The sequence below is a fragment of the Oryx dammah genome, unplaced genomic scaffold (assembly GCF_014754425.2).
Source record: "Oryx dammah isolate SB20612 unplaced genomic scaffold, SCBI_Odam_1.1 HiC_scaffold_29, whole genome shotgun sequence".
Taxonomy (NCBI): Eukaryota; Metazoa; Chordata; class Mammalia; order Artiodactyla; family Bovidae; genus Oryx; species Oryx dammah.
Genome location: NW_024070213.1, coordinates 22,541,241 through 22,557,351, shown reverse-complemented (window position 1 = coordinate 22,557,351; position 16,111 = coordinate 22,541,241). Strand labels below are relative to the sequence as shown.

At 42.2% G+C, this 16,111-nt stretch overlaps 1 protein-coding gene across 1 annotated transcript in view; it reads left to right on the top strand.

The window, feature by feature from the left end:
- Window positions 1–16,111, top strand: part of GRIN2B (glutamate ionotropic receptor NMDA type subunit 2B) — a 367,503-nt gene that overhangs the window by 209,017 nt on the left and 142,375 nt on the right. Inside the window, exon 3 of the mRNA XM_040235229.1 lies at window positions 10,245–10,359. Coding sequence (XP_040091163.1) covers window positions 10,245–10,359 — 115 coding nt within the window. The remainder of the gene's footprint in view (window positions 1–10,244; window positions 10,360–16,111) is intronic.

Genomic DNA, 16,111 nt, shown 5'->3' with positions numbered 1-16,111 from the left:
AGAGTGGTATGGACCTAACAGAAGCAGAAGATATTAAGAAGAGGTGGCAAGAATACACAGAAGAACTGTACAAAAAGGATCTTCACGACCCAGATAATCACGATGGTGTGATCACTCATCTAGAACCAGACATCTTGGAATGTGAAGTCAAGTGGGCCTTAGAAACCATCACTACGAACAAAGCTAGTGGAGGTGATGGAATTCCAGTTGAGCTATTTCAAATCCTGAAAGATGATGCTGTGAAAGTGTTGCACTCAATATGCCAGCAAATTTGGAAAACTCAGTAGTGGCCACAGGACTGGAAAAGGTCAGTTTTCATTCCAATGCAAAGAAAGGCAATGCCAAAGAATGCTCAAACTACCGCACACTTGCACTCATCTCACACGCTAGTAAAGTAATGCTCAAAATTCTTCAAGCTAGGCTTCAGTAATACATGAACTGTGAACTTCCAGATGTTCAAGCTGGTTTTAGAAAAGGCAGAGGAACCAGAGATCAAATTGCCAACATCCGCTGGATCATGGAAAAAGCAAGAGAGTTCCAGAAAAAACATCTACTTCTGCTTTATTGACTATGCCAAAGCCTTTGACTGTGTGGATCACAATAAACTGTGGAAAATTCTGAAAGAGATGGGAATACCAGAACACCTAACCTGCCTCTTGAGAAATCTGTATGCAGGCCAGGAAGCAACAGTTAGAACTGGACATGGAACAACAGACTGGTTCCAAATCGGAAAAGGAGTATGTCAAGGCTGTATATTGTCACTCTGCTTATTTAACTTATATGCAGAGTACATCATGAGAAACGCTGGACTGGAAGAAGCATAAGCTGGAATCAAGACTGCCGGGAGAAATATCAATAACCTCAGGTATGCAGATGACACCACCCTTATGGCAGAAAGTGAAGAGGAACTAAAAAGCCTCTTGATGAAAGTGAAAGAGGAGAGTGAAAAAGTTGGCTTAAAGCTCAACATTCAGAAAACGAAGATCATGGAATCTGGTTCCATCACTCCATGGGAAATAGATGGAGAAACAGTGGAAACAGTGTCAGACTTTATCTTTTTGGGCTCCAAAATCACTGCAGATGGTGATTGCAGCCATGAAATTAAAAGACACTTACTCCTTGGAAGAAAAGTTATGACCAACCTAGATAGCATATTGAAAAGCAGAGACATTACTTTGCCAACTAAGGTCCGTCTACTCAAGGCTATGGTTTTTCCTGTGGTCATGTATGGATGTGACAGTTGGACTGTGAAGAAGGCTGAGCGCTGAAGAATTGACGCTTTTGAACTGTGGTGTTGGAGAAGACTCTTGAGAGTCCCTTGGACTACAAGGAGATCCAACCAGTCCATTCTGAAGGAGACCAGCTCTGAGATTTCTTTGGAAGGAATGATGCTAAAGCTGAAGTTCCAGTACTTTGGCCACCTCATGCGAAGAGTTGACTCATTGGAAAAGACTTTGATGCTGGGAGGGATTGGGGGCAGGAGAAGAAGAGGACGACAGAGGATGAGATGGCTGGATGGCATCACTGACTCTATGGACGTGAGTCTGAGTGGACTCCGGGAGTTGGTGATGGACAGGGAGGCCTGGTGTGCTTATTCATGGGGTCGCAAAGAGTCAGACACGACTTAGCAACTGAACTGAACTGAACTGAACTGTTGTTCCATGTCCAGTTCTACCTGTTGCTTCTTGACCTGCATACAGATTTCTCAGGAGGCAGGAAAGGTGGTCTGGTATTCCCATCTCTTTCAGAATTTTCCACAGTTCGTTGTGATCCACACAGTCAAAGGCTTTGATGTGGTCAATAATGCAGAAGTAGATGTTCTTCTGCAACTCTCTTGCTTTTTCGATGATCCAGTGTTTATCTTGGCAATTTGATCTCTGGTTCCTCCTTTTCTAAATTCAGCTTGAACATCAGGAAGTTCACAGTTCTCGTATTGTTGAAGCCTGGCTTGGAGAATTTTAAGCATTACCTTGTTAGCATGTGAGATGAGTGCAATTGTACAGTAGTTTAAACATTCTTTGGCATTGCCTTTCTTTGCATTGGAATGAAAATGGAACTTTTCCAGTCCTGTGGCCACTGCTGAGTTTTCCAAATTTGCTGGTATATTGAGTCCAACACTTTCACAGTATCATCTTTTAGGATTTGAAATAGCTCAGTTGGAGTTCCATTACCTCTACTAGCTTTGTTCATACTGATGCTTCCTAAGGCGCACTTGACTTCGCATTCCAGAATGTCTGGCTCTAGGTGAATGATCACACCATTGTGGTTATCTGGATCATGAAGATCTTTTTTTTTGTATAGTTCTTCTGTGTATTCTTGCCACCTCTTCTTAATATCTTCTGCTTCTGTTAGGTCCGTACCATTTCTGTCCTTTATTGTATCCATCTTTGCATGACATCTACTCTTTCTAATCTTTAGAAATAGAGATTTTCTATTTCTAAAATTGTAAATTGTAAAAAATTGTTCCTATTGTTTTCAGGAGGAAATGCATATGATACAGTAATTGTTAAAGAGACCGGCAAAAGCTTTTTGAAAAATCTGTGGTTTTGCTTTTTTTTTTTTTTTTTTCTTTTTCTTTATTTACTTTTGGTGCCTGGGCAGGGACTTAAACCCTGGACTCTCAGATTAAAAATTGGTCTCTGTCGTTTAGATGATGGAGTTTAGCATTGTAATAGCCGCAGTATTAATCAGGTGAAGCACCAAGATAGAGAACATCTCCTAGGAGTTGTGTTCTTCCCACATCAGGCAAGTGAGGTAGTCTGAATTTTATAGATGATGGTCTATTTTATAGATGAAGGAGCTAAATGCTTTAAAAGGTAAGTGACAAACCAAAGACATAGTGACAAAGTTACAGGTTTTCAGAGCTGGAAAATCATAAGCAAAGGTGTCAAGAATTTGAGTCTCTTCCCTGGAACTGTGTTTCCTCCTTTATTACTTTGCTCTGAATAGCTAGAGAATGAAAATTGAGAGCTATGAAAAACTCCACATTTTTTAATAATTGTTTTATTTTTAAACAATGGAAGGATAATTGTTTTATAATATTGTGTTGGCTTTTGCCATACATCAACATGAATCAGCTATAGGTATACATCTGTCCCCTCCCTACTGAGTCTCCCTCCCACCTCACACCCCTTCCCACTCCTCTAGGTTGTTACACAGCCCCAGTTTGAGTTCCCTGAGTCGTACAGCAAATTCTTACTGGCTATCAATTTTACATATGGTAGTATATATGTTTCCATGTTACTCTCGCCATTCGTCCCCACCCTCTCCTTCCTCCCTTCTACTCATGTCCCCAAGTATGTTCTCTATGTCTGCATCTCCATTACTGCCCTGCAAATAGGTTCGTCAGCACCAGTCTTTCTAGATCCATGTCTATGTGAGTTAGTTGCTCAGTCGTGTTTGATTCTATGTGACCCTATGAACTGTAGCTGGCCAGGCTCCTGTGTACATGGAATTCTCCATGCAAGAATACTGGAGTGGGTTGCCATTCCCTTCTCCATCTAGATTCCATGTATGTGCATTAATATATGATATTTGTTTTTCTCTTTGAATTACTTCTGTATAAGCTGTATAATAGGCTTTAGGTTCATCCACCTCATTAGAACTGACTCAAATGTGTTCCTTTTATGGGCTGAGTAACATTCCATTGTATATAGGTACCACCGTTTCTTTATCTATTCGTCTGCTGATGGACATCCAGGTGGCTTCCATGTCCTAGCTATTGTAAATCATGCTGTAATGAACATTGGGGTACATGTGTTTTTTTTCAGTTTTGGTTTCCTCGGAGTATATCGCACACCTATGGGCACCTTACTTTTGACCAAGGAGGCAAGCATATGCAATGGGGGAAAGATAGTCTCTTCAATAAGTGGTGCTGCAAGAACTGGATAGCTAAGTGTAGAAAAATGAAATTAGAACACTTTCTAACACCACAAACAAAGATAAACTCAAAATGAATTAAAAACATGTATGTAAGACCAAAAACTATAAACTGTTAGAGGAAAACATAGACAGAACACAGTATGACACAAATCATAGTAAGATCCTCTATGACCCGCCTCCTAGAATAATGGAAATAAAAACAAAAATAAACAAGTGAGACCTAATTAAACTTAAAAGCTTTTGCACAGCAAAGCAAACTATAAACAAGGTGAAAAGACAGCCCTCAGAATGGGAGAAAATAATAGTGAATTAAACAACTGACAAAGGATTAATTTCCAAAATACACATCCAACTCGTACAACTCAATACCAGAAGAACAACCAAATCAAAAACAGACATTTCTCCAAAGAAGACATACAGATGGCTAATAAACATGAAAACATGCTGGGTCGCTCATTATTAGAGAAGTGCAAATCAAAGCTACAATAAGATATCACCTATCACCAGTCATAAGGGCTATCAAAAAATCCACAAACAATAAATGCTGGAGCAGGTGTGAAGAAAATGGAACCCTCCTTGCACTGCTGGTGGGGATGTAAATTGATACAACCACTATGGAAGATGGTATGGAGATGCCTCAAAAAAAATGAGAATAATTCCACATTTTTGAGGCATGCTGTTGAGCAGAAAGATCACTGGTGTGGGGTGGGGACACTGGATCCTCTTTCCAACCTTGTCATCTGATCTTGGTGGAAACACAAACCCCTCCAGACTTCATCTGCTTCATCCGAAAATGAGAGGATCGTCTGAGAGGATAGACTTGTCTCTCTTATTACCACATTAAAAGACATTCATTTAAAAAAAAAAAAAAGTCCCTTGTGAGAATCTGGAGGGCACAATGAGAACTGTGGTGCCAGGGCACTTAGTTTGCTGGGGAAATTCTGGCAGGGCCCTCTCGGACGCCTCCCACACATGGTGTACTGCTAAATCATTGCAGTGGATGAGCTCTGAGTGGCATGGTCAAAGTCAAAGAGGCACACAGGCCTTTTACCTCAGCTTGACCCTATTCAACCCAGCGGAGGTTGACTTTGGCCACAGGCAGCAAATGTGTTGGACCTGAGCCCAGCAGGGTTCCAAGACTTTCTCCACAAGCCAGAGTCAGGCCGGAAATGTGATCGGTTTTACTTTCTGCAGTTTGTATGAGGGGTCTCTGTAGTTGAGGGCACGTGATGGTGATGTGAGAGTGCTAAGAGGCCCATCTGAGGCTCTGAGACACTGATTTCGCTTTACTTACTGAGGTAACGAAAAGAACCCTGAGCTTGAAATAAGAAGACTTGAACTCCAGTCCTGAACAGGCAAGCCACCGTGGAAAGTCAGGTAGTATTGGGGAACCCGTTTTCTCCCGTCCAAACTGACAGTTCTCAATGGATGGTTTTGAAGTTTTCTTCTAGTTCCAGTAATCTGAGACTTTTGCAATGTTAGAACTTTATGAGATAAGCCATCATTTGGCTTATGGGTCAAACTACATCCCAGAGACAAATCAAGCAATATTTTTTTATATACCAAACCTTGATGGGCCTTCCAAGGGACTAGGATCTTATGGGCAGAACTTCTGAATTTGAGTGCCACTTGAAGCTAGGCTTTCTCATTACATTCTTGAGGATGACATTTTCAGAGATAAACAGAATAGCTGTGGCATCTCTTAATAATATAGTCAAATCCTTTACACGGACGCTTTGAGGTTTTAGTTAATATTTAAAATTGACGAAGTGCCGCCAGATACAAAGGTGGTTAGGTACTTTCAGGTCTTATGGAAACTTGAACTGATTAATATGACCATTTGACCTAGTTTATCCTCCATATGTCGGAGGCATTTTCCATTTCTCCCGTGTGTTCCACTGACAGTTCAGTCTTGGTGAATGTAATCATCCCACTTTTACTCGCTGAGGTCCAAAATGAGGCAAGTTCCTTGCCTTTAGATAATTCTAATCAGGCTAGCATATTATTTTTGTCGAAATGTTTCCTACTATATAACCTTATATTTGTGTCATATTTTATACAGTTTTTCTACCCCCTATTTCAGGTGATCATCACAACCTGATAAACTAGAGGTAAAAAAAAAAAAAAATCGGTGTTTCCATTTTAAAGAGGGAAAAACTCAGGTTCAGGGCCAAGGTCACAGGTCTAGAAGTGACTGCACTCCCAATTATGTTTTCACACTTTTCATTACCAATGAATGGATTGGTCTGTTCTGCTATTCTAAGGGCATCCTTGCTCAAGGCAAGTGTGTATTTGCAAGCTCCTCACTAATAGCTAAAGGTTGGCACGTCTCAGGGAATTACTCAGAAAAACACAATGTGAATGATGAATCTTTACACTGCTGAAGGATATGAATAATTAAAGGATACTTTGCAGAAGAGTATTTTGTGTACTGTCATAACATTTTATTAATATTTTTGATAAGTAAAATATATGAGAAATGTCAACACAGAATAAAATGAACATGTAGAACTGGAATAAGGTGAACATTCTAGAGAGAGAAAAATATATAAGGAAAATCAAAAGGATTGGGAGCAGGAACAACTAGAGAAATTTAACTACAGAACAATTACCCATGAATGTGGTTTTATTTTCTTGGAGTTTGAATTTCCCAACCTATCTACTCAAGGCTATCCCTTTTCAAAGAAGTCATCTTGAGAGGCCATATGCTTATTCCATTCATGCTGATAGTTGCTTGTATGATTTGGGGGCTTCTCTTTTATAATTGCCTTCTGAAATGGACACTTTCTTTGAAATATTCTTAATGGTGTTTTAGATAAAGTCAGAATTAGTCAGAGACATGTCTGGTGAAAAGGAGGGTTCATTAGCCAGATAATTTCCATCTCTCCCCCATCCCTTCCTCCTTCTTCCTCTCTTTCCTTCCCTTTCCTTTAATCCCTCCCTCTATCCTCCCTTCCCTCCCCTCTCTCCCTCCCTCCCTCTCTCCCTTCCTTCCTTCTCCCTCTCCGCTTCCTCTCTTGTGTTCTTGCAAAAAAGAGTCAAGACAAATTTTTTTCTACAAGTCGCATACACTTCCTCTGAAAACTTTCAGAAATTAAAGTATAACGCCATACTGATGTAGTAAGAACCTGCTTTCCAAATGGATTATGTCTGATGCTTAAATTCTGGTCTGTTAGTTTAAAATCATACTCCCTGAAATGAATTGCATGGGACTTAGGTTAGAGTATTGAAGTTGTTGTAAACTACTCGAATATCATCTTCTCACTACTGATGGGCGGGAGCAGGCAGCAATGAGCTGAGAGGAGCAGCGGCGCAGAGGGTGGAGAAGATACAGACGGAGCCTCGCGTTGAATCAAGGATGTTACACGTTTACCAACTGAAGGTGTCCAGAGATCACAGCTGAGAGTTAGAGGGAGTGAGTTACACCATGGTACAGTGTAGCTTGGTGCAGGATCAGGGATATTAAAGCTGCTGTGGCGTGTGAGAATCAGAGTGGGATGCTAGAGAACACATGGGACTGGGAACAGCTCTTTTTTTTAAATATCAATTTATTTATTTTAATTGGAGGCTAATTACTTTACAATATTACAGTGGTTTTGCCATACATTGGCATGAATCAGCCATGGGTGTATGTGTGTTCCCCATCATGAACCCCCCTCCCACCTCCCTCCCAATCCCATCCCATCCCTCTGGGTCATCCCAGTGCACCAGCCCCGAGCACCCTGTCTCATGCATCGAACCTGGACTGGTGATTCGTTTCACATATGATAATATAGCTCTTAAAATGTTGTTTCTGCTCCCAATTAGCTGGGGGCAAATAATTAGACCTCTTTGTGCTTCAGTTAGTTCCCTTATCTATCAAGTTAAAATTATAGAACCAAATGAGCTCATAGTTTCTTCAGAAAAAGACTAAAATTCATTTCATAAGGGATTCGTTGTTGTTGTTGAGTCACTAAGTCATGTCTGACTCTACGACCCCATGGACTATAGTCCACCAGTCTCCTCTGTCCATGGGATTTCCCAGGCAGGAGTACTGGAGTGGGTTGCCTTTTCCTTCTCCAGGGGGTCTTCCCAACCCAGGGATCAAGCTTGTGTCTCCTGCATTGGCAGGCTGATTCTTTAGCACTGAGCCACCTGGCAAGCCCTTTATGAGGGATACATGATGAATATCTTCAAATGCTTGAAGAGCTCCCAAGTGAAAGAAGCATTAGACTAAGACTGTGTAACTCCTAAGAAGGAGACCAGGATCTAGAGGTAGAAGGGGAGCAGATTTTACCTTTAGGTGAAAAAGAACTGCCCAACAGTGAGGTGGCTGCCTTGAGGATAGGGAATACAGTGATGAGCTCCCCATCAGTGGAAGTATTCAAGAAGAGCTGAGAGGGCTGGTTTTATGATGTCATAGAAAGGAAAGATAAACTGCGGGAACTGGGCTCGTTGATTATGAAGATCTCTTCCAATTTTGAGATTCTAGGGATCTCTGCTCTTTTGTGGTCTCTGTGTTTGACTGCATTTGCCCTGGAAATGACAAGTTTAAAAGTCCCAGGCAGCTTTAGAAGCAGGAATGTGGTCCATGAGGATTTGGGTCACAGTACCTAGACATCCTTAGAATTTCCTGAAAGATCTACATCCTAGCAACCCTAAGCAACCCTAGGTTGCTTAATCTAATGTTACCTGGTAGCCTCAAAGAAGAGGCTCACAGTTTTTGTTAAATGAGAAGACTTACAAGAGGAGCCTTTAGGCTGCCTTCTGCACGTTCTTCTCCTCCCCTTCAGTGCAGTAGGGAGCCATGGTTGGTCAAAGTTTTGAAGGCTGTCAGAATACTCCAGACAATCACAGGATGCCCATTCCGCTTCTGAACAGAGATAGGTCTCGCTGAGCATCAGGTGCAGAGCTCCAGAGTAGCGTGTCATGTGAACGTGGAGCCAATCATTATTGACTCCTTGAGCCACGGTGGTGAAAGGACCTGAATTACCATCAGCATGGTTGCACTGATGCCATGGGAATGAGCATGCCTGTGGGAATTCCCCGTGAGGAAACTTCATCAGGTCAGAGCAGCCAGAAAGAGAGAATGGGGTGAGCTGGGGGTACAGGTGTTGAAAAACAGCTCCATTGGTCTGACTCACATTATTAGAGTTTTTGCTAATTTACGTGTCTGAACCTGAAGCACTCTGCAAAATGTCTTTCCCTCCTCCGTGGACCCCCACCCCACCCCTGCAATTTTTTGTTCACTATAAAAGTGCAAAGAGACATCACTTTGCCAACAAAGGTCTGTATAGACAAAGCTATGATTTTTCCAGTAGTCATGTACGGATGTGAGAGTGGGACCACAAAGAAGGCTAAGTGCCTAAGAGTTGATGCTTTAAAATTGTAGTGCTAGAGAAGACGCCTGAGTCCCTTGGAGATCAAAGGAAATCAGCCCTGAATATTCATTGGAAGGACTGATGCTGAAACTGAAGCTCCAATAGTTTGGCCACTTAATGTGAAGAGCCGACTCATTGGAAAAGACCCTGATGGTGGGAAAGATTGAAGGCAAAAGGAGAGGAGGACAGCAGAGAATGAGATGGTTAGATAGCCATCACCAACTCAATGAACAAGAGTTTGAGCAAACTCCAGGAGATAGTGAAGGACAGGGAAGTCTGGCCTGCTGCAGTCCATGGGTTGCAAAGTGCTGCACTCAACTTGGCAATTGAGCAACAACAATAACAAATAAAAGTTCAGTATCCCTGGTTTCCAGATGCATTTGGAAGAACCAGATCCCTGACTGCTAGACTCATTAAGTATGGGCTGGACAGAATTGTCGCAAGAGTTTGAAAGCATCAGTGTATCTCTGGGAGGGGAAAGACCCCAAACTCCAGCCTCTCTGAGCAGAAAGCTGTCTTGCCTACTCCCTCTGTGTCTTGTCTCTACCACCCCACCATTGAACTCACCTCCTTTTTTGAATAATAGTCATTAACACTTAATGAGGATTTACTCTGCCCCCTGGTCAGCTATCTCATTTAAGCCATACAAACCTAATAGAGTAGGTTCTTTATTATCCCATTTTTGTCAAATTGTGGAAAAAAAAAAAAAAGATGTTCAAAAGGCTCAATAATTTGCTCAGTCATAGCTGCCAACTAAACTCAAGCCCATTGCTCTTATGTCAAATTTTTACATTATATTTTCTTACCATTCCTATAATGTGAAAACTTGGATGGCAGTTATTGGATAATGAAATGGAAGCCCGAGGGACACAAGCTTTACGTGATATTTATAGAGCTATCTACACGTCAGTCTCCATCCACCTTTCTCTCTGTCTTCTTGACTGTCTTGTTCTGGCATACCTTCTTCATGCTTGTAACCTTCTCTTCATTCTCTCTTTACAGGTATCTGATCAATGTGACTTTTGAAGGGAGAAATCTGTCCTTCAGTGAAGACGGCTACCAGATGCACCCAAAGCTGGTGATCATCCTTCTGAACAAGGAGAGGAAGTGGGAGAGGGTAGGACATGTCTTTGGCAATTCTCGAGCTAAGTGGAGGGGGTGGGGATCAGAAATGTTGCAACGCACAGGAGGAAAACGGCCACTTGGTTTTGGTCTCTGAGCTGGAGATCAATACTTTGAGAACACAGAGGGGGCCATTTCTCGAACGTGCGTCTTCATTTTCTTGCTACTTTGGTCAATCAAGAGATGATTTTCCCTGTATATTACCATTTTTATTAGTAGCTGTGCTGTCTGCAGCATGACTTTGTTTTAATGGAAGAGTGTGCAGGCACGAGATAATACAATTAAGTGGAGAAACCAAATGATGGTATAGGAGTCGTGTCCTACAGGGTGTACTGGGAGGCCTGTGAAACCTAATTTATGAGTGCACAAGTTTGGATTTCCTGTGATTGGAGGCTTGCTCTTAGGACCTCTCCCACTGTCAGCTGATCACAGTGTCTGAAATTCTACTATTAGGCATTAATTTACATGGGTGCCAGACTGCCTGGGTTCAATTCCCAGCTCTCTACCCACTACCTTGGCTATTTACAACCTTGGGCAAATCTCTTAACTTCTCTCTGCCTCCACTTCCTCATCTGAAAAATGGGAAAAATTAATAGTGTCAGTATCACAGGGTTGCTATATGGATTAAATATACTGATATATGTAAAGAACTTAGAAGGGTTCCTGGCACATGGTACGCACTTACTAGGTATTGGTTTTTATTGTTACACCTGATTCCTAGTTAAATACAAATGTTCCTGAGAGTCATTTCATTACACGTGTTCATGAGAATCAGGACACTTGTGCCTTGAGATGCTATGCGGAGAAATGGTTTCTCAGATAAATAAGATTAAGGGGTGCTGTCTACTGTGTCTCACTCTGGAAGAGTCTCTGAACACATATTAATTTGAAAGTTCAGAGGTGTCTTTTTTGCTGAGGTGTCATTGACATATATCATCGTACTAGTTCTGTATGTACGATATAATAGGTTCACTATTTGTGTATATTGTGAAATGATCACCACAGAGAGTCTAGTTAACATCCATCACTGTGCATGGTTCCAAAATATTTTTTCCTGTAATGAGAACTTTTAAAATCTACTCTCTTAGCAACTTCAAATATGTAAGAGTATTATTAACCATAGTCATCGTGCTCTACCTTACATTCCCATGACTTCCTTTTATAACTGGAAGTTTGTATTCCTTGACCAACTACCAGTCTGTTCTTTGTATTTATGGCTAGATTTTTTTTTCTTTTTTTTAGATTCCACATATAAGTGAGATCATGCAGTATTTATCTTTCTCTAACTTCACTTAGCATAAATACCCTCAAGGTCCATCCATGTTGCTGCAAATAGAGGTGTCTTCCAAAGGAACATCTTTAATTTTATCTAATTTGGCATTTCCCCAAATGAGTTTTATCACAAGACCCTTTAGTTTGTGGAATCAGATTCTGGGAAACACATTGAGAAACACTGATTTAAGGCAATTTCTGCAGACTCTGTGGGCCAGTTGGCTGAGAACAGACTTCAGGATGTCAGCGTGGCTCTGACTAGGATGGAAACCAGGCGATATATTTTCCAAGAGAGTAGCCAGGAAAAGAAGCCAGAGATAAACTTCTTGAAATTCACAATCTTGTCACAGAGAGACATGGACAGGTGAAACAGGATGTGCGTGTCTCAGGTAGTGGGACCCAGTGCCTTGTCCTTCAAACGAAAGACGTCTTCCTGTCATGTGTTCCTTCAATAAGGGCTCAGCTATAAGGCTAACATCATACCCGGCGTCCTTGATTGAAGTTATCATTTGTTCCGAAATGGCTGTTCTCCGGGCTCCTGCTCTTCACCCCAATCAAGCTGCTTTTCACGGCTGCTGTGCAGACATAATAATTTAAGAAGTGTTCTGGGGCCAGCGTGTACACCAGGCACTTCTGTAGATCTCCAGAAGAGGAGTTATTAAAAACTGAGGCTTCATACGTGGAACAGAAGACGTCCAGCTGGGGATAGCTTTTATGCCATAGACTCATGATTACTGACTCGAGTATGGGGCCTCTCACAGCCGTCCTGTCTTAAAGAGACACCACTTCCACTCATTGGCGCTGCCTTCTCTTCCTTAGGCTGGAACCTGAGGCCTGGGACCCCCACCCCTTTCCACAGCTAGTTTCTCCTTCCTGGGGGTTGGATCCCTCCCCTCCTTATCAATTCTACCTTTACTCTCACTCTTATATGTATTGCTTATTTTTATATGATCCAAAAACCATGTGGATAATGTTTTAAATGGACCTCCCTCTCTCTGATGCACACACACGTTCTTATTTTTTTTTATTTTTTTACTATTAGATATGTTTTATTTCAGAGATCATTGGCATATTCAAGTGGCATCAGTAATCATCCATAAATAAAATTAAGCCCTAGCTGACAAAAATAAAGATTCGGATTGTAAAATGATGTGTTTTACTCAATGATAACACTTAGTGAAATTTTTAGTTGCATTGGCCCCTTGATTAACTGGGAGCTCAATGTAAGCATCAACCACACCTGGATCCAGGTGTTCAAAAAAGATCACTCGGGATGACACCCACTTTTATCCATTCAGCTCAGTTCTGGACATGGCTTCTAGAATGAGCTTCCCAAGGCACAGTTCTGGTTATGTTCTTTCTCTGCTCCAAACCTGCTCCAAGCTCCTGTGTTTTGTGAATTGGGCCCAGACTTTATCTCTTCTTGCATTCAAGGCACCGGTCTGTTTTCCAACACCATCTTCTCCTCCTCGGTGTGTCCTGTATCACCATCAAGCAGCACTAGGTCTGTCGCTGTTCTGAGAAGGTGCCCCTGTACGTCTTGCTCCCTGTACGGCCTGTCATGACGTTTCCTTTTCCTGGAACGAATGGTCCAATTATACAAATCATAATCATCCTTTGAAACCAATTAAGATGCTGCCTTTTCCTTGCCTGATCGTTGACTGGGATTTCACTTTTTGCTCCCGTATGCCCTGTAGCACTGGTCCGCACCCATGTCAGCAGCACTCGTGACACCTGCCTGTGCCAGAGCTGTGTGTGTGATGCTTCTGCAGGGCAGAGGCTGTGTCTTCATATCGTCGTGTCCTCACGGGAACCTGGAGGAGCATGTCACACGGCTCAATAAACGTGTCGAACAACTGGGAACCATTACATAATGCAACGGTCTAAAATCCATCATTAAGAATCCAAGTTTATGTTGTTGCCCTTGATACAATAGCTGGATTTTTTTTTTTTTTTTGGCAAGAGGAGATAAAATCTTTATGTAGATTGAGTTTTCATAGATCGTATTTTAAGTGTGCTAAGGGAGCTTGTTATTTAAAGAAATTCTGTGGGTAATCCTTTGATAAAGCATTTTGGGGGGATTGGGATCATACTAAATAGAATAGAATATTTCACACTGACTTGGTTACATCAGAGAACGCTGCTGCAGAGAGAAGTCAGTATTTTTTGGCTTTATGAGCCTCCTGGCTCCCAAACGTGGAAGCCCCTGTGGGCAGGGAGGGGCAGCCAGGCTCAGGTGAAAGGCATGTCTGGGAAATGGTGAAATTGAACATCCTTTTCTTCCACCATCACCCTGGCCCCCAGAACCCTTCTGCATCCCCAGGATTCCTAATAGTGTTCTAAATGGCTCCCAGTGGTCCTGAGAAGATTTGGAGCTCAGAGAGGCAGGCCTTAGAGTGAGGATTCTACAGTGAAGAGAGGCTCACTGGGGAGATGATCAAGGAGTGAGTCTCAACTTGAGGAAGAAACTTGGGCTAAGGGACGGCGCTGTCGGCTTCTAGTGACATGCCTAACTCACTGTGTCTTCTGCTCCTTTCACTTGTCTAAGGCCTTTCTTTCCTCACGTCTAGAATGGTGGCATGAACAATGGGTCCTTCTCAGCTCTAACTCCTGAGATTACAAATTCATGCTGTAAAGAAATAGGACCTTGGCGTGGAAGTTGGGTGAGAGCTGGAGCATACAGAAGAAGACTTTGTTTTTAAGGACAGTAGCTCCCAGGTCATTCTTGTCACTTGGGTAAATATCATGACCTGAGCTGAAGCAGCCATGCAGCCAGGTTTATGTTTTTCTTCAGTATACTTGTTATCTGATGTTTTGCTTATTTGTCTGCCTGTTTACTGCCTGTTTTCTCACACCAGGAGGGATGTTGCATGGGGCAAGGGCCTCTTTTACCTCGGTAATTCCAGCACTTAAGAAGGGTGCTTGGCTCACTCCAGAGACCATTGTTCAATAAACGAAGAATCCATATGCTTAGAGGGGTTGGAGTAGTGACTAGCCATTCACTTCTACCTCAGGCTCTCCTGTGCAGATGGAGTAGTTTACTGAACAGCTCGCAAGAGCACATACATCCCTGCCTTTAGGGTGAGTGCCCCCAAGGACCAGCGAAGGACTCAGGGGACCTTCGGGGAGGCCTCATCTCCAGACAGACGTGCCCAAGCAGTGCTCGACAAGACCCCTTGGGTGGAGGAAGATTCGTTGTCAGTGTGAACCCCATGATAGGATTTCACAGGATTCCTTCAGGTTTTTACAAAGCCACTGTCTTATAAATTCAGTTCCTTCTGAAAGACTCAAGTAAAGGCAGGATGGTCTAGAGAACTGAGCTTGGTTTTGGAAATGGGAGAGAGCCCAGTTCAATGACCCACACTAGTTTTTTTATCAGCTGTGTTAGCTGAGCCACTGATATTACCTGAGTCTATTTTCCTTCTGTAATATAGGGCTTTGCCTAAGGCTATTATACAGATTAAAGGGGATTTTACAGTAACCAACTATAAAGGAGATGATAGTAAAACTGGTTAACGGTGGCTAAAACATAGCCAGTATTTTACAAATATCAGTTGGTAGTCTCCACCCTCTTTGTACAATTTTTTAAGATACTATCTACACATGATAAAAAGTCAAATGATGCAAAAGAACATTCAGTGAAAAGAATGTCCTTTTATCATCTATGAGCCTTGGTTCCCCAGACCGTTCCTCAGAGCAATTGTTGTTCCCACTGTCACCTATTTGCTCTGAAAACATGCCAAGCATATACAAAGTTTCTACATTTACTCAACCTCCTTTTTTCTTTTTAAACAAAGGGTACATGCTTTTGTGACCCTTTGATGGGATCCTATATAAGTAGCCATTAAGGAGGCATGGAGGCAGGGAGCTGAAATAGCAGAGATCTCTGGATCAGAATTATATTCACAGAAAGCCAAGTACATATCTCTGGTAGGTAGAAATGTGAGGAACATTTAAAGAGGACTACACAAACACACAGACATAGCCTGGGGAGTTGGAAAGGATAGGGGATGGTAGAAAAATATTTGTGTGCAGAAGGGTTCATTTCTAAGTCTCTCTAAGAGGGGGGCAGATGCATAAACTTGCATTAAAAATAGTCTGGCACAGAGAGGCAGTTCCAACAAGCATTCGGGCTTCTGTCTTTATCTGAGCCTCTCATGATTTGCTTCATTGCTGCTGCTCCCTGCTTCCATTTAATCGTTCCTAAAATGGGGATAATAAAAATGAAATGCAGTGGGGGTGTGTTCTGAGCAATGACTTCAAGAAATGATGATGGTGCATTTTCAAGCTGTAAGATACAAACAGACCTTAAAGAGACTGTCTAGGTCAGAACTGCGAGGATACGTATGGTTTTCACCTCCGCTATCCTTTCTCCCAAAAACACCAGACGTGTGTTTTACAAGCCCACTCCCTCTTCCCTGCTTCCATCCACCAGAAAATACTCCTCCTTGTATAGAGTATGGCATTCTGTTTGT